We start from the raw sequence: 24980 nt of genomic DNA on the forward strand, positions 1-24980 counted from the left end.
CTATATTGTCACAGATATGAGATATTACAGATGACTATCTTAAGCAAGATTTTTTTAATCTGTCACAACACTAAGAATTAATATAGCCCTGAAGTCTGACAACTGTACATCTTCAAGTGGTATAGCTCAAAACAATAAAAATATTTCTTCTGCAAAAACCATCATTATATCTGGACTATATTTTCGCCAAAAACACGAGGTAGAACTATTAGACCTTAAGAAAGCCTAATTTATGTTTATCATAGAAAAAAATAGGCTTTGGAAATCCAATATATCTAATTTGGAATCTGCTGCCCGTGCAGCCACTTACCTTAAAAGGTATAGTAAGGATTATTTAAGATTAGGAATATGAGATTTCCTAACACATGCCACGTATAGTAGGCACTCAAATGTGAGTTCTGATTTTCCCATCCTGACACTGAATCAGATTAAAAATAAACACACAAACAAAACAACAAAAACCAACTTGGATTTGAGAATCATTTAACATACACAGTATGTTCTTTATTTCTTTGAGCGATTCAGTCATGTTACATCTGTCACATAACAGTATCGAATCAGTCAGAAAAATATCTGTTCTACCTCCAGTAGAACTCCAGATGGCTCGCTTTTTTTTCCCCCCTTAAATCTTAAACTAAAGGGGTCGGCATATATTCCTGAACTGCTTTCCATTTTAGAATCCTTGATTCTATAATCCTACGATTATAGAAACAAAGCACATTTTCAAACCTCCACTGTAACAAGAATTTTAAAGCCTAACATTCATACTGTTAATATGAGCCTGTTTTCAGATTCGGAAAAAAAAAAAAAAATCGTTATTACCCACTGGTAAAGGAATGCCACTAAAAACTACTTAAGAATACTTAAATGCTTCAGTGATTCCGAATCGCGCCGCGGGAATAAGGAAATATTTATGGACTAATATAGGACGGCATCCTCGGTGAGCTTTTGCGTCTGCGTAAGCATTTTAAAATGATCATCAATCGCGCAGTAACCGCCTGAGCGCTGGGCAAGCCGAGCTATCCGCCAGCTGCGAGGACCCGGCGGACTGGAGAATGGGAAGAGCCCCGGAGCGGGCTTTGAAGGCTTTCCTAGTGCAAGCAACGGCGGCTCGGCGTCCAGCCCTGAAGCGGCGGGAGAGCGGCCGACAGCAGAGGGCCGGGCGGGGCGCCGACGGCGTCGGCCCGGGCCGCTGACCGGCCCCCGCCTCTGGGCCGGGTGTGGGCGGGGGTTGGTCGGCCGGTCTGTCTCCCGGCGCGAGTCCGCCCCGTCCCGCCTCTTCTCCTTACCACGTAGCCCCCCCATACGTAGAGGAAGTTTCCATCCACCACGGCACAGTGGCCGCTGCGCTCCTCGGCCACGCAGAACAGCTGCGAGTCCGCCATCCGCGCGGTTGCTGGGCCAAGCCGCTCGGCGCGCCGCAGCCCCTGCCCACGGAGCGGCCTCTTCTCCTGCCCGGCTCCTCCACGCACGAACGGAACGCGTCGAGGGTCGAGATTGGTGGGAAGGCGGCACCAGTGCGGCTGCGCCGTCCCGAAGCCCGCCCGGGAAGCCGAGCCCGGGGTGGCGTCGCCAGTTAGGGATGCTTGGGGTCTGAGTGGGCAGGGAGGTGCCTTCGCTTCTCCGCAGCCCTGCCACTCGCCGATTTCGTGTCACTTGGATTGTGTTGTGTGGGCGGAACAGCCTAACTCTGTACCTTATCCAGTGACTCGATGGACTTTTTGTACACGGACTTGATGTTGCTGTGATTTAAATCAATGTATTAGTACACAAATGCTTTATGAGGGTTTGCCTTTTCTATTCAACTTCCAGCAGAGATGGTTATCCAGAGAGAGAGAATAGGAGAGAATGAGAATATATATATATATATATATTTAATAGAAAATTTTCTAAAACGTACGCCAGCAAGCTACAGCCTGCAGGCCAAATCTTTACGTGTTTCTGTGACACCCACAAGTTAAAAATAATTATACATTTTTTAATGGTTGAAAAAAAATAAAAATTATATTACTCATAAAAATACGAATCCAAATTTCAGCATCTGTACATAGTTTATTGGCCCACAGCCACTCTAATTCGTTTAAGGACTGTCTGTGGCTGCTGATGTAAGCCACAGAGTTGAGTAGGCCCAGCTGAGTACCTGCAACAAAGACCAGAGAGGTCTCACTGTGGAAAATGTTTACTGTCTGGCCCCTTCCAGAGAAAGCTGCCTAACCCTTGCTATAAAATGATGTTACTGAAGTAAAACTAGTGCCAAGAGGGAAGACAATAATCATGCCAGTGTCTATAAATGCCCCTGTCCTTTAAGAGAATGTGGCTGCTCACCCCTCAGAACGTTAATTTATTCATTTATTCAGCATATGATTATTAAGTGCCTGCTTGCTGTAGCTAGTTGGTACTGAGGCCCCGTTAGACACAAACGCTGAAATAATCAAGTATTATTGACTCCTCAGAGTCTTGTAGTAATAGATACTAAATAAATTCTAAATATGTAGATACTGTCCTTCCCTGGTGGCTCAGCAGTAAAAGAATCTCCCTGCCAGTGCAGGAGACCTGGGTACAATCCCTGGGTCGGGAAGATCCCAGGAGAAGGAAGAGGCAACCCACTGTAATATTCTTGCCTGGGAAATCCGTTGGACAGAGGAACCTGTCGGATTCCAGTCCATCGGGTCGCAGAGTCATACATAAGCAAGTCGAATACACTGGAAGCCACTGTATAGCAGTTCTTAGGAATCATCCTCACATTCCATGAGACTGCACGTTCACTTATAAGCACTCCAAGGTTTTATTTTAACTCATTGGAGCAAGCGTTTTGACGCGTAGCAAATTAACATCTCACTTGCTGGAATAAGATAGAGTAATCCTGGCTCCATCCATCACTCACTGAATGTTTCATCTTGAGTGAGCCATCCACCTACCATATCTGTGTCTCACTTTTCTCATCAGTAAAAGGAAGATATTGAAAAAACAGCACACAACTAATTTAGCTTTACAAGCAATATATTAATACATTTAAAGCGCTTAAAGGCAGCCCGCAACTTAAATATCAAGTGGAGTGGGTGAGAATTATGGTGACATTTAACAGCTGCGAGTGAATGTCGGGGAAAACCCTGTAGTGACGCAGAGCATTTCCAGGGCTTGTGAGAAGCAGAGAACATAAGTACTGAAGGGCCCCAAGGTCCGGATGAGCCCTACGGGAGTCACGGTAGGTGGAGGTGGGTTCCATGAAAGCACCTGAGATAGGGAAGCACGTTCTCATCCAGACAGCAGGGCACTCGCTGGTCAGTATCCCAATAACAGCAGTGTAGGGTCGTTTTCTCCTGCAACTTAGAGGGTGCAAGGAGGCAGCCCGCCTGGCTCGCGGAACCGCGGATCTTTCCACGCACTGAGAGGAGTAGTGGCCTCTGGCGTATTTAAATATAGAGAACTGGCGTTTCTGAGGCGGGGCCAGGACCCGGCTCGCCCGGGAAGGGGCGGAGCCGGGGCCGTGGCGCCAAAACGCAAACATGGCGCCTGAGCGGTTAAGGAGTCGGGCGCTCTCCGCCTTCAAGCTTCGCGGATTGATGCTCCGGGGGTGAGTCGGCCGGATAGCTGGCGGGGTAGGAGGGAAGAGCCAGGGCCAGACCGCCGTGCGGGGCAGCGGGGTGAGCCGCACGCCGAGACGGAGCCTGGCCTCTGGCCTTAAAATGACAGAGACCCTGAGAGAGTTCTAAGAAGCGAAGAGGATTTGCGATGCCTTCTTAGATTCCCCGACGCGGACTCGTAAAGTTTCTCCCGGAAGGGATGAGGCTCTCCTGCACTTGCCAAACAGCCGGAGAAGTGGCGATAGGTCCCGCAGCATCCGTATATTAGCACGGTGCTTGGGCGCTCTCTGCCCGCTTAGTCTTTTCCTCTGCGGCCTGGGAATCCCAGCATCGCTGCTCACGTGGTTACGGAGACAGCGAATGAGAGACCTGGGAAAGCCCATTGCTTTGCCAGTAGCTGTCAGATTGGTACAAATTGTGGGCCCTGCCAGCCCTCCCAATTTTAGGTCAGGTTGTATTCTTGAGAGAGAATTCGTGAAGGGTTAAAAAGTGGGTAGGTTTGAAGCTTTTTTTTTTTTTTTTTTTAAGATTTCCTTTAGAACTTCTCTTGCCATATCCCTGTTTTCTACGATTTGTAGAATGATCCTATACAAGATTTCTCATTAAATCTGCCTAAAAAAAAAAAAAAAAGAATGTAGTATTTACATATGTAAATACCTGCCGGACGGGACACACGTCTCTACCAGGTTTTGCTTGGTCTTGTGTGTGTAGAGGTTTTTGGTTTGTTTTTGTGAAGATGAGTTTTATGGGACTTTTACCATGTTTTGGGGTTAGTGAACAGGGGCAAGAGTGGATATTCTGTAGGAGAAAATAATAAATTCTGATTATTTGATTATCTGTTGATCCCCGACATTTAAAAAATACAAGCAATAAATCAGTTGGTATTTTTCTTTTCGCTTGGAATTTGACTTAACACCGAGCTGTCATTCATTAATTCAGTCAGAAATACACTGAAATATATTAGCTGCAAAATACTTATGGAGCAAGGAAATAGGAGAGTACAACACTGCGGAGCTCGGGGGTGGGGGCAGATAGTGTATTAATTATTTATTGCTGCATAACTCATTACCCCCAATTTAGACGTTTAAAACAGCAGGCACTTAAATTCTCACATTTTCCATGGTCAGGAATTCAGGTAGGCTTAGTTGGGTCCTTAGCTTCACCGTCTCTCAAAAGGCTGCAGTCAAGATGCAGTCATCTCACAGTCAGTTGGGCAGGGTTTGCTTCTGAGTTCATTCAGTGATTGGCAGGATTCAGTTCATTCAGGATTGTCCGACTGAGGGCTTCAGTCCTTGATGGCTAAGTACAGTACAAAAAAAAAGTACAATACAGTAAAATATTTGATCACTTGTGCCATATTCTATTGTTAGAAGCAAGTCATTAGGTTCAACCCACACTCAAGGGGAGGTGATTAAACAAGGTGATTACCAGGAGGTGTGGATTATTAGGGGTCATCTTAGAAGTCTGTCTGGCATGGATATTAAATAATTCACAATTATTTACTTTCAATTGTGAAAAGTATCCAAGGAAAGAAGTGCTGTGATAGTGTATAACCAGGTGTATAAAGAGTTCTAGAGTCAAGAAAGGCTTCATTAAAGAATGATTTTGGGGAGAAAAGAGAATGGTTTGAACTGAGTATGAGCAGGTCTTGAGTAGGTAAAGAGTAGGGGAGAAGTTACCATATCAAGATCTTGAAGCAGGAGAGCATCAGGAAGTCCAGAGACACTGGATAAGACCAGTGAGATTTGACAGGGACAAGCTCCTGTATGACTTTGGTCTATCCTAGTAGCTTTCCCAAGATTCACGCAGTACATGTATGATTTTAGGGAATCAATCATGTTCTATAATAAACTAAAGGGATGTGACACCCACACATGAAACAATAAGCAACCGAAGATATAACAATTAATATTGATATAAAGTGTAAAGTTGTGGTCCACAAATACAGAATGGCCTGGAATTAGCTAATTGTTTAAGGAGACAGTGTTCACTCTGAGAATTATTGTTATTTAAATCAAGAATTCATGTGGTTTATTAAAAATTTCAGTTTTATTATTATGGGGGCGCGGGAGGGATTCATGTGATTTTAGTGAATGTTATTACCTCTACGACGATATTCAAATGTCAGTTTTTTCTAGCCCATTTTTTTCCCCTTATTTTACAGTTGAAAACGAAATTACTGGAACTTAAGCAAATGCATTATTAAGTTAATAAATTTAATTGTTATATTCAGAACATTGAAGCAGACTGAGTTTATTAATGTCAAGTAATAGTACAAGGGTACTTGATATAGCAGATGTAAGGTACCTATAAGTGAGATTAACAATTTCAGAAGGAAGGGAAGATTGCAGCTGGTAGAGCTGGTTTAGGAAGTCTCCCTAGAAGAAGGATGTGATTTGGGATTTTAAGAATGGTTCTATTGGCAGTGGGTAGGGGAAAGACTTTGTTCAGAAAGCACAGGAAAGGGGAGTATTGCTTGCAGGGAGGAGTGAGTGAGTAGGTCTTAATTTCAGTGCTGGATTGACGAATGTTTGCCAGATTTTGGCATAAAACGTGTAGCCTTAATTACCAGTCTCTCTTATCAGTGAAGCTGTTAAGTACCTCACAGAAGCTCTTCAGTCTATCAATGAAATAGAGCTTGAAGATGCCCTGGAAAAGATCATCGATGCAGTTGAAAAGCAACCCTGTAAGTAACATTCTCTGTAACGTATATTGTTCATGTAGTTCTACATCCTCAGTTATCTTAAAAAGTTTAAGGAAAAGTTGAGGACTCAGTATTGAATGTCTCGGTGGCATGAGACATACCCCTGGTAGCACTTGTTGCTAAGGGGGAGCCTCTAATTCTGTTGGAACCTTGGGGCATTCCCAGAGACTCTTTTACAGTTCTTCCCTTTTATGAAATTTCCCTCTGATTCCATTATGGTCACTTTCTTTTCTCTGTATGCCTATTTCTTTGTGTTACTTCAGTTCAGTTCAGTTCAGTTGCTCAGTCATGTCCAACTCTTCGTGACGCCATGGACCACAGCACTCCAGGCCTCCCTGTCCCTCCCTCTCATCTCCATTGAGTCAGTGATGCCATCCAACCATCTCATCCTCTGTTGTCCCCTTCTCCTTCTGCCTTCAATCTTTCCCAGCATCAGGGTCTTTTCAAATGTGTAGCTCTTCACATTGGGTGGCCAAAGTATTGGAGTTTCAGCTTCAACATCAGTCCTTCCAATGAACACTCAGAACTGATCTCCTTTAGGATGGACCAGTTGGATCTCCTTGCAGTCCAAGGGACTCTCAAGAGTCTTCTCCAACACCACAGTTCAAAAGTATCAATTCTTCGGTGCTCAGATTTCTTTGTAGTCCAGCTCTCACATCCATACATGACTACTGGAAAAACCATAGCCTTGACTAGACAGACCTTTGTTGGCAAAGTAATGTCTCTGCTTCTTAATATGCTGTCTAGGTTGGTCATAACTTTACTTCCAAGGAGTAAGCGTCTTTTAATTTCATGGCTGCAGTCACCATCTGCAGTGATTTTGGAACCCAAAAAAATAAAGTCAGCCACTGTTTCTACTGTTTCCCTATCTATTTGCCATGAAGTGATGGGACCAGATGCCATGATCTTCGTTTTCTGAATGTTGAGCTTTAAGCCAACTTTTTCACTCTCCTCTTTCACTTTCATCAAGAGGCTCTTTAGTTCTTACTCACTTCCTGCCATAAGAGTGGTGTCATCTGCATATCTGAGGTTATTTTTATTTTTCCCAGCAATCTTGATTCTAGTTCGTATTTCATCCAGCCCAGTGTTTCTCATGATGTACTCTGCATATAAGTTAAATAAGCAGGGTGAAAATATACAGCCTTGATGTACTCCTTTTCCTGTTTGGAATCAGTCTGTTTTTCCATGTCCAGTTCTAACTGTTGCTTCCTGAGCTGCATACAGATTCCTCAAGTTAGTTATTTTTAAATGTTTGAGGGAAAAAAATGAGCGAGAATAACTTTTCCCTTCCTGCCTCAGCCTTTCTTGAGGGATCTTTTTGTTAAATATTCAATCTTTTGCCATAAGCATGGACCTACAAAAGAGAAATGCTCTTCTCCTAGAAAAAAATGTCCCGTTTCTAGAGCACTGAAGAAGGGACGTGGGTGTGCCTTGCTCTCATAGGTTGTACAGATGCCAGTTTCTTCAGTTAAATGGGTGGAAATTTTCTATGATAGAGGAGAAATTGTTATTATATATCATTTTTACTTCTAAGGGTAGAATTTTAAATATATCTTTGTTTTAAAATTTTCCTTATAGTTGAAAATTTAGAAATGATTAATTTTAGAAAATTAGTATACATTAATGGCACATGTATGGATGTGAGAGTTGGACTGTGAAGAAAGCTGAGCGCCGAAGAATTGATGCTTTTGAACTGTGGTGTTGGAGAAGACTCTTGAGAGTCCCTTGGACTGCAAGGAGATCCAACCAGTCCATTCTAAAGGAGATGAGCCCTGGGTGTTCTTTGGAAGGAATGATGCTAAAGCTGAATCTCCAGTATTTTGGCCACCTCATGCGAAGAGTTGACTAATTGGAAAAGACTCTGATGCTGGGAGGGATTGGGGGCAGGAGAAGGTGATGACAGAGGATGAGATGGCTGGATGGCATCACCGATTGATGGACGTGAGTTTGAGTGAACTCCCGGAGTTGATGACGGACAGGGAGGCCTGGCATGCTGCGATTCATGAGGTCGCAAAGAGTCAGACACGACTGAGCGACTGAACTGAACTGAACTGAATGGCACATGATGGCGTTTTGCCTGAGAACATACCACAGTGGTTAAGGGCACCCAGTCACCAGGCTCTGGTTTGTGTTGCTCTCTACTCCTTCCAGTTATGTTCATCAGCAGGTTATTTTACCTCTTGGAGTTGCGCTTTCCTCATCTGTGAGACATGGCTTGAACATGAGTCTTATAGGACATCTATCCAGTAATGCTTGTGAAGTACTGAGCATAGTGTCACTTGTTTACTAAGGGCTTAATAAATTGTGGCAGTTATTGTTATTACTGTTACTCTCATGCCTGTTGAAACATAGCAGTTGTGGGGACTTCTCTGGTGGTCCAGTGATTAAGAATCTGCCTTCTAGTGCAGGGGACGTGGGTTCTATCCCTGATAGGGGAACTAGGATCCTGCATGCCATGGGGCAACTGGAGAAGCCTGCACATTGCAACGAAGGCCAAGCACAGCCACACACACACAAAAAGGAAGAAACATAGCAGTTGTGATGAAAAGTTATACTAATGTAACCATATTAACCTAGGAGCTTACAGAAGCATTTGTATACCTGAATGTATATTGCTACACACTATTTAGAAAGCTGAGGCATTTGACTGTGTATCAAGGTATTATAAGTGTATTTGAGAGAAGAAAATTAAGATATTTGAGATGAGACTTTTGTTAGTTACTGTTCTAACCTAACATGGTTTTTCCTCCTAAAACCTATGTAATGAGAATCTTGGGGTTAGTGTTTACAGATTATTTTAAGGAAAAACAGCCATATGTGGAGAGAACTAAATTGTATGCCTGTTTTTAAAATTTGACTTTGAACTTCTCTTTTCAGTGTCATCAAACATGATTGAGCGATCGGTAGTGGAAGCAGCAGTCCAGGAATGCAGTCAGTCAGTAGATGAAACTATGTATGTGGACAAATTTCACTTTTTCCCTGTACAGAAGTGTTATTGAGTGCTTATTTTAATTATTTTCTTGGGAAAATACCCAGTGGTCACCATTTCTACAGTGGTTCTTTCTTTGTGTTTCTTTTTGGTGATAGCTTACATTATAAGCTATCATTGGGCTTCCCTGGTATCTCATGGGAAAGAATCCGCCTGCTATGCGGGAGACCTGGGTTTGATCCCTGGGTTGGAAAGACCGCCTGGAGAAGGGAATGGCTACCCAGTCTAGTAGTTTGGCCTGGAGAATTCCATGGACAGAGGAGCCTAGCAGGCTATAGTCCATGGGGTCTCAGAGTCACACGACTGAGTGACTATTTATTATAAACCTCAATATTACATGACTCATCTTTACTATTTTTATCTAAGGATTTGAGATTTTGATGTGTTTGTACCATGACAGACTTTTGCCACTTACCCAACTGATTTAATATTTTATATGCTACAGGTGAATTGAATTGATTATTCAGAGGTATAATTTACTTTTTATCTTAGTTTTGAAAGGGCTGAGTCCCTAAAGTTCAGGGACTTAACTTGGGTAACATGCTGAATGGCAAAGGAGGGTAGAACCTCAGCTTTATGACTTGTTACCCTGTCTCATACTGTTAGAGCTTAGGAATTTATATGGCAGTAATTTTTCTGGGTTTTATTCCCAAGTGTACTTCTTTCCTTTTCCTCCTGCTTTCCAAATTCACAGGGTTTAATTGAAACAAAAACATCTGGGAAAAATGAAAAGAAACAGTTTTAACATTTTTTTTCCTACTGGGGCAATAGAGATAATTGAAAGGAGTCATTATTCCTTTTGGTCAGTAGTTTTAATCTTTTTTTTTTTTTTTTTTGCTATACGATAGGTTTTTGTTGGTTATCTATTTAAAATATAGCAGTGTGTACATGTCTATCTCAAAGTTTTAATCTTTTTCCTATTAGAACTTATTAGAGCTGCAAAAAATAGAGAAAGGTATTTAAATTTTATCCTTGCCAACTCATTGTTTAAGATACTAGAGTACTTGCTCCTAAATCCCTCATTAGAAATTCAAACCAATTGTATCAAAGTATAAGGATTATTATCCTAAAGTAGGCGTTAAAGGTACCCATTGTTTCTGTCAAGCTGTTCATATGCTGCTGTGCTGTGCTTAGTCGCTCAGTTGTGTCTGACTCTTTGCAACTCCATGGATTGCCCCCCTCCAGGCTCCTCTGTCCATGGGGATTCTCCAAATAAGAATATTGGAGTGGGCTGCCATGCTACTGTCAGCCAATATAGAGGTCGAGTGGGGACTGAATTATAAATCATCTTTGCAACTCCAGTTGTCAGAAAGTCATTATATTATAGCAGAAGGGAGAGAGAGGCTCTCATTATTATAGATGCATAAGGAGCATGGGTAAGTTAAATAACTTGCTGAGACTGATCCACTAGAAAACCATGGCGCTGTGCCTAGAATCAAGGCTTGTTTCAAGTTCACTGGTTTTCTGCTTCTCTGTACTAGGTGCTACCAACAGGTGAGCATGAAGTTTTTTTGACCATTTTCATTTTGGGAGATAGATATAATTTTAGGGAATTTTTTTTTTAGATTGGAATATTTATGCAGTAGTGCTGAGAATAGTGCTATTTAACCTCATTCAAACATGGTTATATTAGAAGTGTCTGAAGGTAAATTATTTTGTGAATTGCCCTTCTCTAACACTATACATGTCAATAATATAGTCATAATTTGGGGGCAGTTCTTTTTTCTGTTTACATCTTTTCCTGGGTCACTTTTGCATGATAGTTTGGATTAAAAAATAGTTGGAAATGAATTATACCCTTTAATAATATTGTAGCTTATAAAAGTAGTATATATTAGAGATTTCTTTAAGATGTCACTATTTTATTATAAATGTTCTTTTCCAACAGATGACATTATTAATTAGAAGTTGATTAAATTTTTTGTTTGTTTGAGAGTATTGGCAGTGCTTTCTTTTCCCTGAGAGGAAAATATACAGGCTAAAAACCTTGTATTATTTTTGACACTACAAAAAATTGTTTACATGATCTGTGGAAAGTATATGTGTATGACTAAGATTATAATGCAAGTTTTCATGTTCACTTGGAATACTTATTCTTTAGTAAATCAGGTTTGTTCTTATGGGTTGTTTTTCAGAGATCATATCTTCAATATCATAGGAGCATTTGATATCCCACGCTTTGTGTACAATTCAGAAAGAAAAAAATTTCTTCCGTAAGTATGCCGTCCATTGATTTAAGCTAATTTCAAATGTATATATTTTTTCAGAAGGTATATAGTCTTTCATTTTTGATCTATTTTTGTGTATTATGATACTCATAAATAGAAATATTCTTTTTTTTCTAGTTTATTAATGACCAACCACCCTGCACCAAGTTTATTTGGGACAGCAAGAGATAAAGCAGAGCTGTTTCGTGAACGATACACAATTTTGCACCAGGTAAGTTGGAGGGGGAGAAAGAGACTGTTTCAACTTAGGTTAGACTCAGGAATAATCAAAGGATGGGCTTTTGTACTCTAAAGTTTGTCATTCAGTAGACTGTTGTTGGGCTGTCTATGTTTGAGACCATATAGAGGATACAGATATGAAAAAAATACTTTAACAGTCATGATGATGGTAAAAATAGTAGCTAACATTTTTCACATGCTTTTGATATACCAGGCATTATTACTTTACAGACATTGCTTATCATTTAATCACCATAATATCAACATTCAGTAGTATAAATGCCATTATTCATCCATTTTACAGATGGGAAACTGAGCCATAGAGAAATTTAGTCACTAGCCCAGAGGTTATATCTAGTAAGTAGAATGAGGATTTGAATCTAGTCAGTCTGACTTGAGCCCAACATTTGCCTCCTACTATAGTCTATGAAGTTGAAGACATGTGCACAAATAAAATATAGAGTAGAATTTTATACATGCTTTAGAAGAAATACAAAGAGAATGCATTCCATAGAAAAATCGGAGACAGCTTCAGGGGAACGATGGCATTTGACAGGGACCTTGATTGCTTTGATCTTGTGGAAATGGGGGAAAGGTGGTGAACTGTGAACAAAGGGCTAAAGGTTAAGTGGACGCTGTGCAGGAAATGATGAGCACTCAGTCCTTCGTGTGGAGAGGAAGGCTCGTGAGGAGGAGTGGCATGGGATAAGTCTGTAAAGTCAAGTGGCAGCTAAATCATGGATGTGCCTTGGATGCCATTCTTGGGAGTTGGACTCTGTTCTCTTGGTACAAGGAGCCTTAAAATACCACAGTGATTCATTACAGCAGGTTCCTTGAACACTTCCTCTCTCAGTAGATTTTAGAATGAATTAGAGTATGAGAGAAGACTTACAGGTGTCTGTGATATTAGTCCTGGCATAAATGACAGCCTGAATGAAGGCAGGCAAGGGGAGCAGAAAGAGGGGACAGTCCAGGAACATGGAAGCCACAGTTTCGTGGTGACTGGACAAGAACAGGGAGAGTGAAAACTCAAAGATGATTAAGGTTTTGAGCCTGAGAGAGTACATGGGTAGCGTAATGATAAAAAGTTAACAGCTAGGAAAAGGAGAAGGGGGAAGGTGATGGCAGGTTCTATTTCAAACAGTTGAGTTCAGGTCGCCAGCAGGATATCAGGTGAGATGCATGTCTGCAGGGAAAGAAAGAGATCTGGGTAGGGAGAGAGATTGAGGGGACATCTGCCTTGAGTCACAGGTGAGGCTGAGCTCCTGAGAGATAATGGAAAAGGGAAGAGGATAAGTCTGGGGGCTAGGTTAGGGTGCTGTTATACGGCAGAAGCACCGGGAGGTTTCAAGGAGGAGGGGGTGGTCAGCAGGAGTAAGCACTGAACAGAGCTTGAAGAGAATGAGCCCTGAAGACATCTATTCTCTCCTGCCTCCATCCTCTACACAGTGCTGCCAGATTGCTCTTCCCAAAGTTCAGCACCAATCAATCCTGTAATGATTTTGCTCACAAGTCTTTCAAGGAAGTTTACTACTTATTGGATTAAGTACAAATCTTCCAGTCACACATTTTTGGCCTAATCTCTACTTTTCCCTCAGAAAAGTAGAGGAGCCAAAACTGAAACGTGGAATTTTTCTGATTCTTCACTTCTTCTGTGACTTTGTGTAAACTATTCACTCTCTTGCTGCTCTTCTGTCTTATCTCTACTGTTGAAACCCTCCTCATTCTGGAAGGGCCCTCTCAGATCCTCCTGTTTTCCGAAGCCCTCTGTGATCTCCGATTGGATGCAGTCTCTTTCTGCTTTCAACCCTCTGACGACTCAGTGTATCTCCAGTGTCATTTACTAGAGTTGGTCCTGCTGGGCATTCGGGGTGCTTAGCCCTGTTGTCAAACTGCACACTCCTTGTTTATTTCCTCCACCAAATTTGGCCTAGTGCTTTTCACAGAGAAGATGCTCAGTAAATACCACTTTCTTTTTTCTTTCTTTTTAAAAATTATGTGTTAGAGCCTACGATATTATTTGGGAGTGTCACTAAACCCTCCCGAACCTCATTAAAAGGGTTGAATCTGGTGGTCCAGTGGCTAAGACTCTATACTCCCAATGCAGGGGGGCCGGGTTCAATCCCTGATCAGGGAACTAGATCCTACATGCCACAACTAAGAGTTTGCATGCTGCAGCTGAAGATCCTGCATGCCTCAGTGAAGATCCAAGGTCCCCTGTGCAACAGCTAAAATGCAGCACAGCCAAATAAATAAATACATACATTTTTTTTTAAGGGTTGAATTTTAGTCCATGCATATTTTTATTGCAGTTATCTTCCTGAACACAAATCTGCTTTTACCATTCTACTTCAAAATTGTTATTTTCAATTGTGTGTAAGACTAACTTCTTGGTTTGGCATGCAGAGTCTGTCTTGTTAGGGCTTTTCTGTTAGAGGTAATGGAAACTCAAACTGGCAAAAACAGACAAAGGAATTTCTTGGCTTGTGTCAAGCACACCTGGAGCCAGGTGCTCACACAATGTCCTGAGGCATCTAGCTCTTTCCATCTCCCAGCACCTTTAAAAAATTCATCTTACTTTCAAACAAATTCTCCCTATGAGGTGACAGATGTGGCCACTAGTGGCCTTAGTGACTCTTAGAGAGTTGTTCTTTTTCAAAAGTTCTAGTAACTGTCACTTACTGGCGCAGCTTTAGGCACTTATTCAACCCTGAACCAATCAATGGCCAAGGGGATGGAGTACTTTGATTTGCTAGGTCTTGGTGGTATGTCAGTGGAGGGGGAAGGGTACCTGCCCTACCTAAACTTTGTGTACCACCGTGTATAGTGGGGTATAGTTTCCCAAATAGAGACTCCAGCCAGTCTCTTGCATTATCTGACTTGGGTACCTTGTGATCCAACTGTTCTAAACTTCACATCACTTCCCTAACACTCCTTGATTCTTTAGAACTCCTTCTGTGACAGTTCCCTTCCTCTGCCTAAAATATCTTGTCTCAGTCTCCTCTTGTTTCTTACTAGCAGAGTCCTTTTTATCACTTAGGATCTCATTGAATGGCCCCTTCTTCTCAGGGTCCTTGGTTGTATTGTGACCTGTTGACACTTCTTTCTCACTGGCCCCTGCCTCTGAGGATGACAGCTTTAGTTTGTCATTTCATATCAGCCCAGAGTGCATTACTGCCAGGTACACAATAGACCTTTTTTAAAAAGCCTTAACATTTTTTTTAAAAATTGCATTTCTAGATATTTGTACATTAAAGTATGTGGGGTTTTCAAGTCTGTTGAGAATAAATAATAGTAATGTTAATTTAAGAACAATGGTTTGTCAGGGTGCTATTTTAATGAATAGTGCTGTTTTAAAGGTTTGCCTCAGTAATTCATGTGAATTTTTCTTTCTTCTAGAGAACCCACAGACATGAATTATTTACTCCTCCAGTGATAGGTTCTCACCCTGATGAAAGTGGAAGCAAATTCCAGGTTAGAACGTTATCGTTATTATTCAGGGGGTGTAAGTATACAAGTTTAATATTTGTTGCTTAATTCTAATTTATTGAATTTTAAATGCAAATGAACCACTGATAACTGTTTAGCTAACTGACCTGCGTGTACCCCCTCTTGGCAAAGTCTGTGCCTTATGACCCGGGTGCTACAAATCTCTAACAGAATCATCTACTTCCTTCTTTGGGGCAGGCCCTGAGATGCTGGTAGCCCCCAGATAGTCTCTTACCACCAGGACAGAACCCTAGTCCTCCTGGTCCATTTGCTGACTTTCTGACCAACCCTCAACATTACCTATCTCACTCTCACTCCCACTCTGAAATCCTGCTCTTTGCCCAATCCAGCCTTCTAGTGACCACCACACACTTGTTCAGCCCAGACATGTTATTTCAGTTGGAGTGAAAACTTTACTGAAGGCGCTAAGGAAACACATTTATAGAACGCACGAGAAAGCACAGACAGGCCACAGTGTCGTCCAGGGAGAGGGGGAATGTTTCCTGCCACCTGTGCTCCTTCTGCCGTTTCATTTCAGGAAGCAGTTACCAAACAGCACCGTCACTTTTGTTCCAGCCATATACCTGGTTACTGTCAGTCCATCAGCGGCTTTGTTCCCTGCTTCAGCACATGGAACCCTGCTGCGGGACAGTCCTTAGCTCCTTCCGGCTAGGCCCCACCGTTTCTATGAGTTTCCACATAACTTCTGAAGAGCCCAGGCTCTGCTCAGGTTCATTCAGTTCTCTACCATGTTAGATCAGAATTCATAATGATGAGCAGTCTGATAGATACTAAAACAATACTAGATAATGCTTAAATTAATGTTTGATGGCAGCACCATGAGGAGAAAACATTGATAGTGTTTGATAGTTTCTGCTATCAGAAAAAAATATTAAGTTCTGGACGTTGACATTATTTATGTTTCTCTACCAATGATTGTCTATGTGTTTTCTCATATATATTAAGTTTCCTATAGCAACTCAGATACCTACAGCCCAGAAGCATTATTTCACCTTTCCTCTTTGCCAAAGTAACGTTAAGGCTTAGCTAAATAATTTATTGTTCTTGTTATCTTTCCAGGCTAATTTTGTATCCCTGTTGGTATATTATTTAAATCCCCATTTATAGTCCCTGTATGGCATTCTACCTTTGCAAACTACAAATATGGTATCCTTACTTTGTTATAGCTTTGTACTCCTGTGTTGCTTTATTTACTGATTGCGAATTGCAATATTTTCCCCAGTCTGTAAGTTGTCTTTTTATTCTCTCAACGGTCTTTTTGAAATACTTAAGTTCTTAATTATGTTGAAGTCTAGCTTATAAGTTTTTTTTTTATGGCTCATATTTTTAGTATTGTTTCTAAGAAATCTTTACCTAATCCAGTTTTTAGGATACATGTCTTTTCTTCAGATTTATTCCCAAGTATTTCATATTTTAAAAACTGTTTAAAATAAACATTGTATTCTTATGTCACTTGAGGTTCATGTTTTTAAAGAGAACTTCAATGTCATATGTTAACATTATTATGGGATGTTGTGATTATGCCCTTTAAGTTGTTTGGTAAGTTGTTGTATATATACTATAGATATTTCTATCCATTAAGAAGAATGAAGTATATCTAAATATAGTTAAATGCAATCATGTCTAAGATGTATTAAACTTAAAAAGTTAATTTGAAGAATAATACAAATAATATGATTTCATCTTTGCAAATAAAACAAACTGTATGGGTATATGTTTATAAATTGTGTATATGTGTACTAATATAGTGTTAGGATTATATGTATAGAAAAGGGTCAGAAAGGATCCCTTTAAAATAGTGCCCCAATTATTACTACCTTTAACTTTCTGATAAAAATATAATGATCAAATTGAGAATATAAGTAATAATGACAGACTTTCAAAATACTAAATAAAGTTACAGTAGAATATAACTTTTTAAGTAGCCCACTAATTTGCAGGTGCTGAAGAGACTGACAAATAAAATTCATATTCTTCTATACTTTAAAGATAAATATACTTATCATTATTCAAAATAATATGGTATGAAACTTCAGTCATTGGTAAAGGCCTGTGTTGACATGGTGTTTCTTTAGGCATAATTCTCCCAAGATATCATCAGTTGCTATTTTAGCTTTTTATAGGATAAAATTATATTTTCTAAGTTTTATTTGATTTTCTACTGTAAAATAGGTGTAAATACTGCAGTGTCCACTCAAAATTTACTTATTTTTAGAAAAAAAAAGAAGATTAGTTTCTTAAAGGAATATATTTTCAGTCCTTAAGAGTTTATTTTGTTTATCTTAGCTTAAGACAATAGAAACCCTATTGGGCAGTACAAGCAAAATTGGAGATGTGATTGTTCTTGGGATGATAACCCAGTTAAAAGAGGTAAGTGAAACTTGATAAGCATCCATCTTTTATTTTCAGCCTTCAGACTGAAATGTCATACAGCATTTTTACAGAGGGCACTGGAATGTATTCTTCATTGAAAGCAGCTACTTCAGTTACCAAGTAACTTTTTCATTTGCATTTGGTTTCCTGAGTAGACAAGCCACCAGTTTGCATAGCCTGAAATTAGTTCCCCAGTAATCTCTGGTTGACTTCTCAGTTTCTAAGCATTCAAAGCTGTAGACCACATCCTGCTCCCTGGGAGATGCAGTTGGCTCTCTTAGGTGAAGGCATCTGGTGAGGTCCCTCTTGTGGCAGCCAGCAAATGTCCCTGCTGCCATCTCTTGATCGGCAGTAGTCATTGTTTGATACCTCTGAGGACTCTGAGTCTTAATTAAGTGATGGAAAAGCCTAGACTTGGAATTACTGATTTTTTAAAAAAATCTACAGTACTCTCTACTATATTCTGTTGTCAAAATTGTCAGTATCTTAATTGTTTTGCCATAGTATTCATTTTTACATAAATGTGGACATATTTCTTTTGATTTTTTTTAGGGAAAATTTTTTCTGGAAGACCCTACAGGAACAATACAACTGGATCTTAGTAAAGCTATATCCTTCACTTTTATTTTTTTTTAATCTGTGTTAAATGAATTGGGGAAATTGATTATATATCAAATTTACCTATTTGGGTACTTAGTGTAACTTCCATATGGTGGTGTAGGAATCTAGAGACATAATCCTAACTAGAGACAAAAATGTTTAATTCCCCCTTATTTGCTGTATCCAGACAAATCACTGAAAAAGTTTATAACATGCTAAAAATGATCTATATCTTCAGTATTACATCTTAGAATCAGATATGGGGATATTTAAACCTAACATTTTTTAAGCTATAATCTACTCAGAGTTTTAAATGTGTAGTCTTTGAATGTCGGAGAAGGCAATGGCAACCCACTCCAATACTCTTGCCTGGAAAATCCCACAGATGGAGGAGCCTGGTGGGCTGCAGTCCATGGGGTCGCTATGAGTCGGACACAACTAAGGGACTTCACTTTCACTTTTCACTTTCATGCATTGGAGAAGGAAATGGCAACCCACTCCAGTGTTCTTGCCTGGAGAATCCCAGGGACAGGGGAGCCTGCTGGGCTGACATCTATGGGGTTGCACAGAGTTGGACATGACTAGAGTGACTTAGCAGCAGCAGCAGCAGTCTTTGAATGTATTATTTGAAAGTCCTGTTGAGCCCAAAATGTATATCGACTTTATCACTACCTCAAGCATAGAAATAGAATTATTTTCCTTAATTACTGTATACCAGTTTCATAGTGGTTTATACACAGAATCATGCTTTGTCTTAGCAGAGGGTAAGTTAGTATTTTTTTTCCCCTGTCCTCCTTATCATTTTATAGTAAAACCGTTTCTACACTGGTTAAAATACATTAACAGTGTAACTCAGGGGAATATTGATTATTAGAGCATACTTCTGACATTAACTCTCAGACTTCTAATGGGCACAGGGTTTCTTTCTGGGATGATGAAAATATTCTGAAATTAGTACTGATGGTTGTACAACTTGTGAATAGACTAAGAACTGCTGAGGTATGCGTTTTTAATTTATCTTTATTGATTTACTTAATTTTGGCTGCGCTGGGTCTTTGTTGCTATGTATGGACTTTCTCTAGTTGTAGCAAGTGGGGGATACTCTTTAGCTGTGAGTCATGGACTTCTCATTGTGGTGGCTTCTCCTGTTACAGAGCATGGGCTCTAGGGTGTGTGGGCTTCAGTAGTGGCAGCTTCCAGGCTCTAGAGAGCAGGCTCAGTAGTTATGGCAAAGGAACTTAGTTGCCCTGCAGCATGTGGGAATCTGGCCAGACCAGGGATCAAACCTGTGTTCCCTGCATTGCAAGGTGGCTTCTTAACCATTGGGCCACCAGGGAAGTCCTGAGGTATACACTTTTAAAGGGTTGTATGATGTGTGAATTATATCTTAGTGAAGTTAAAAGAAAAAAAGACTGCACATAGAGTCATAAAATGAGACATTTTTATGCAGATGTAGAGAATGGACTTGTGGCTACAGGGGGAAAAGGGATGGTGGGACCGATTGGGAGAGCAGGATTGAAATAGATACACTACCATGTGTAAAACAGATAGCTGTGAGAAGCTCCTGTACAGCACAGGGAGCTCAGCTTGAAGCTCTGTGATGACCTAGAGGAGTGGGATGGAGGAGGAGGGAGGCTTAAGAGAGAGTGGACAGATGCATACATTTAGCTGATTTACTCTGTTATATACTTTGTTATATAATTATACTCCAATAAAAAATAAATGTAAAAAACCACATTTTTATCTGTGTACCTTATCTGTCTGTAACATGTAATGGGAAATAAGAAAGGGAAAAGTTTTACTTATAAATCTATTACAATTTCATGACTTTTTTTTTTAATAGATCCGGGACTATCAGGAATTCTCTGGTGGTCCAGTGGTTAGCACTCGGCATGTTCACTTCCACGGTCCCAGGTTCCATCCCTGGTCGGGAAACTAAGATCTTGCAAGTCACATGGTGTGGCCAAAAATAAAAAAACAAAAAAGAACTGAGACTGTCTCTGAACCTGAAACTGTTTTGTAGCTCAGTGGGGCTGGTGAATTCTGTGGCTAGTTGACCAGGGATTAAACGATGGCCTAGCATTACTGCTTTGAGTTCCAGTTTTGTCCTTTCGAACAAGAAAATTGGACAAATGAAAGTGATTTGTTACTTATCTGTTTTTCAGGTTGGTTTGAAGATCAGGTGTTTCATGTCAATGCCTTTGGATTTCCACCCACTGAACCCTCTAGTACTACTAGGTATAAAAATGTTTGACTTAAACTCTATAGAAATTTTAGAATACTGGCAGCAATAAATGTAAGATAGTATATCACGTGTCAATCATTACAAGTCCTCAGACTTTGTGTTAGAAGGTGAAGAGCAATGGAAAATGAGAGTTAAAAGACTGGACTTTGTATAAAACTGAAAACTAGTGGGTTGACTCCAGCCTGGTTGCAATTGCCTCTTTGTATTTGGCTTTCACTGGGAAAGATTTCCAATCCATTGGTCTTCTTTATCTATAGGACTGAGACAAGAGATAGGAAAACAGAAGAATATAATTCCCATGTTAATATAAAGTTCTTGTTTTTGTATTTTACTGAGTGAAAGCTATAAGAAGCAAATTATATAGTTACTTAATATATGCAAAATCATTATAATATTAGAGGGGTTCCAAAAGGACTTTCTCTAGAGGAGTGAATTCCCTGTCACTCAAGGAATTTGACAGAGGCTGAATAATGGTGTGAAAGTTGTAGCCGGTGGCCTGTGGGTTGAATGTAGTCTATAGACATTTTTTGTTTCCCCTTGGAGGTATTTAAGCATATTTTGAATTAGTGTCCAATATTTGAAAATTAGGAGATTTCTGAGTTATCTTGAACAATCAGCTCTGGCAGTACTTCGCACCTAAATTCTCACCTGGAACATCTTCAGTGATGGCTCACTTTGGGCAGGATAAATGTATGCATCCTCATTCACACCTAGTCAGCCTTAGCTCTGCTGCTTTGGTATTTAGTATTAGCTTCCTGGAGCCTGTAGGCATCTGGGGTAATTCAAGTAGTTGCATTCTTATCCTGAGATTCCATGATGATGGTGATGATTTCAAGAAGTCTGATGGTTAAGATTTTAGATCCAGTCTGCTGTTATAAATCAGGGGCCAAGGCCATGTTTGCTGGCGAGGAGTCACTGGCAGGCAGCTTTTGCTGTGCATCTTCTTCCTGGTGAAGTAAATCCAGGGTAAAGTCCTGGTCATGCCACAGAGAATACAAGCCCACATCAAGCCAGTTTACTTTTAAGTTGTGCTTTTAGTGCTCGTTTGTGGCTAGGTTTACATCATGGTAGGGTTTCTTGGGGCTATATTGAAAGCATAATTGCTGTTGTCTTGGTGTTATAGTTTCATACAAGCCTCAAAAGTACTCTTCCGAATGAGAGGTATAATCAAGGAAGCTGGCCTTGAGTGTTACATTCGTTTCAGTTTAGCCAAGCATTCATTTTTGTAATGTCTTAAATAACCTTCTATTTAAATTGTCCCACTTTCTCTAAATTAAAGTACAGATTTGCTGGGATTCCATTGCCATGTTGCTCTCTTTCACTGGTAAAAGACATGTGACTTATGTTTTCTGAGCCTGATGTATTGTTAAAGTTCCTAGAATTCCTAGATCATTTCTTGGGAAAACAGCTCCTCTTGCTCTTGTCTTTGAATCTTATATTCCATGAATCAAGGATGGAAGATGTTACTGAGGCCTTTTTAAGCTTTAATTTCTCAAGAATCAGCCTACTAGGTATTTTTGTTTGTAATGTTCTGGTTTATGTAATGTTCTGATCTTATTTCATTCCTCTGATAACTGCAAGATTGTGAACTAACACTGTCACCTGTTATTGGGATGGCCTCAGGCACGTCATTTAACACTTCTAAACCTGAACTTTGCTTTCTTTTTTGTAAGATAAAGAAAATAGAATCTACTAAGATGAGGTGTTTTATGATTTAATATTACAATCTGTCTGATACCAGTACACATTTTCCTTAAGAGCAAGGTTCAGTATTCCCTAATGCAGTGTTTGCAGTGACTTTATAGGATATAATTACAGTGACTTAATAAGAATATACAGGTTCTATATCTATTTGCTTTTTTGGATGCTGAAAATGAATACATACTGTACAATGCTTTGTAACCTGCTTCATCATCTAATAATATTCAGTCAACATTTTCCATTACCATGAAATTTTTTATTACATGATTTGTGACATTCAGCAATGTACTTTGAGCACATACTATATTGCCAGACTCTGTGCTAGGTGTTGGATTAGGGAGACAGACATTAAACGTCACCCATATAATTTGCTGATTACAAATTTGATAAGTTCTATGAAAGAGAAGTACAGGGTCCTCCAAGTGTGTGTAATGGGGAAATCTGACTTCTGTTGCGATCTTCAAGGGACAGTTCTGTGGGATAGCATTCAACATTTAAACTGAGGACTGTAGAATGGCAGCCGGTGAAGGGTGGGTGGCAAGAGCAGTAGAGGCTGGGAGTGCAGAAGATCACTCATTTCCATTTTGAGGAAGCTTTAGTGTTTCTTCCAGATTTTCACAATTCTGGGATGTAGATAAGTCTCTGTAGACATCTTTAAATTCTTAGAACAGATATCTAGAAGTGAAATTGCTTGGTCAAATGGCTAGCACTTTTTTTTGAGACTTTTATTAGTTATTATTCAAATTGAGTACCTATTTCTCCTACTTTCAACTATATAAGGAAATTATGATTTATTTTAATATTTGCTTTAGTAAGTTTTAAAAGGTCCAGATATAGTTTACTTCTTACTTTGTTTACTCAGTGTTGCTTCCTTTCTCATTTTAGAATGTTTAAATAAACTTGTTTGCTTTTTAAGTGGTACAAATAATACATTTGCATGGTACAATTTACATTGATGGGAAAATAACCTCATTAGATAGACAGAAGCTTAATTTGTAGAATTAGCAGAAAAATATCTTCAACAGAATATAGGATAGAAGGTAATAATTGTGTTATAATTACCTAGGGCATACTATGGAAATATTAATTTTTTCGGAGGGCCTTCTAATACATCTGTGAAGACTTCTGCAAAACTAAAACAACTAGAGGATGAGAATAAAGATGCCATGTTTGTCTTTATATCTGATGTTTGGTTGGACCAAGTAGAAGTATTGGAAAAACTTCACATCATGTTTTCTGGTAGGTGCCATTTGTTTCTGTTCTTTTTTATGAGAGCTCATGTCTTTAAATTCTTTTAAAAAAATGTATCTTTTTGAGTAGTCTATTTTTGTTAAAAAAGTTGATTCAGCGGTAAAATATTTTGAATGAGTTCATCTTAAAGAGTTACATTTTTACATTTGAAAAATAACTGTATGTGTGTGTTCATGATAAATAAGAATTAGTCCTAAAACAGTACAAGAGTGGATAACAGCTTAGGCTGTGGAGTTTGACAGAGCTGGGTTTAAACTGCAGCCTAATACTTTGGGCAGGTTACGTAATCTCTCTCAGTTTAGAGGGATTTTGTGAGGATTAATCAAGTCATTGCAGGGCCTGCCACAAAATAAGTGCTCAATAAATGGGCACTATTATTACTATTTTTTATAATAAGTTGTTATTAAAATAAGGTATTGCTTTTAGACAGTAAGGTTTTATTATTAAAAACTCATGGCTAAAAAAAGAAAAAAGCTCATGGCTAAAAGATTTTAATATGATTTCTAGACCAGAAAAGTGATTCTCATTTATTCTTTTATTTTTAGGTTACTCACCAGCACCTCCAACCTGCTTTATTATGTGTGGTAATTTTTCATCTGCACCTTATGGAAAAAATCAAGTTCAAGCTTTGAAAGGTATTGAGGATCTATTTAATAAGTGTTCCTACATTTATATAAACTAAAAGAAATAATCTATATTAATTTAAATTTATTAATAATATGTAGAGTTGTATCTGATCAAATAAAATTTGATTTATGTATATCATATGCAAATTAAATACAATATCCCTTTAAAATTTTAGATTCCCTAAAAACTTTGGCAGATATAATATGTGAATACCCAAATATTCATCAAAGGTAATGATTTCTATTGCTATTTTTTTCATTTAAAGGGTTATTTGAGAAACAAAAATAAATCCTAATTTAAGAAATGAGTGGAAAAAAAAGTTGAGAAAATTAGTATAGCTGGGAGATAAAATTATCCTTCTATCACAATAATATATGTTACATTCTAGTAGAGATTTATATTGAAAAGTATTAAATGGAAGAGTGATAATTTCAACCATAATCCAAATTTCTTGATGACATTATTACTCCAATGGTCTAGAACTATACTCTTCAATATTATAGTCACTGGCCACATGGATCTCTTTAAATTTAAAGCTATATCATTTAAAGGAATTGCCTGGTGGTCCAGTGGTTAGGACTCTGTGCTTTCACTGAGGAGGGGTCCGGGTTCGATCCTGGTCAGGGAACTCAACCCTATAAACCTGGAAGTGCGACCTAAAATAAAAAAACTAAAAAAAAAAAAATTCAGTCACACTAGCCACAGTTCATGGAGAAGGCAATGGCACCCCACTCCAGTACTCTTGGCTGGAAAATCCCATGGACAGAGGAGCCTGGTAGGCTGCAGTCCATGGGGTCGAGAAGAGTCGGACACGACTGAGCGACTTCACTTTCACTTTTTACTTTCATGCATTGGAGAAGGAAATGGCAGCCCACTCCAGTGTTCTTGCCTGGAGAATCCCAGTGACGGGGAAGCCTGGTGGGCTGCCGTCTCTGGGGTTGCAGAGTTG

The 24980-nt window shown here is 39.5% G+C and overlaps 2 protein-coding genes across 3 annotated transcripts in view; one reads left to right on the top strand and one right to left on the bottom strand.

Moving 5' to 3' along the window:
- KLHDC1 (kelch domain containing 1) overlaps positions 1–1492 on the bottom strand; it is a 40366-nt gene extending 38874 nt beyond the window's left edge. The window contains exon 1 of the mRNA XM_040226798.1: positions 1290–1492. Coding sequence (XP_040082732.1) covers positions 1290–1385 — 96 coding nt within the window. The 5' untranslated portion in view covers positions 1386–1492. The remainder of the gene's footprint in view (positions 1–1289) is intronic.
- Positions 1493–3481: 1989 nt separating this feature from the next.
- Positions 3482–24980, top strand: part of POLE2 (DNA polymerase epsilon 2, accessory subunit) — a 29769-nt gene continuing 8270 nt past the window's right edge. Inside the window, exons 1-13 of one of the 2 annotated variants that reach the window (XM_040226788.1) lie at positions 3482–3574; positions 6170–6270; positions 9166–9241; positions 11413–11490; positions 11623–11716; positions 15124–15198; positions 17521–17604; positions 18160–18216; positions 18923–18971; positions 20373–20445; positions 23220–23392; positions 23950–24039; positions 24207–24261. In XM_040226788.1, coding sequence (XP_040082722.1) covers positions 3507–3574; positions 6170–6270; positions 9166–9241; positions 11413–11490; positions 11623–11716; positions 15124–15198; positions 17521–17604; positions 18160–18216; positions 18923–18971; positions 20373–20445; positions 23220–23392; positions 23950–24039; positions 24207–24261 — 1073 coding nt within the window. In that variant the 5' untranslated portion in view covers positions 3482–3506. The remainder of the gene's footprint in view (positions 3575–6169; positions 6271–9165; positions 9242–11412; positions 11491–11622; positions 11717–15123; positions 15199–17520; positions 17605–18159; positions 18217–18922; positions 18972–20372; positions 20446–23219; positions 23393–23949; positions 24040–24206; positions 24262–24980) is intronic. The other variant, XM_040226789.1, reaches the window with a different exon arrangement.

Source organism: Oryx dammah, unplaced genomic scaffold (genome assembly GCF_014754425.2).
Source record: "Oryx dammah isolate SB20612 unplaced genomic scaffold, SCBI_Odam_1.1 HiC_scaffold_26, whole genome shotgun sequence".
NCBI lineage: Eukaryota > Metazoa > Chordata > Mammalia > Artiodactyla > Bovidae > Oryx > Oryx dammah.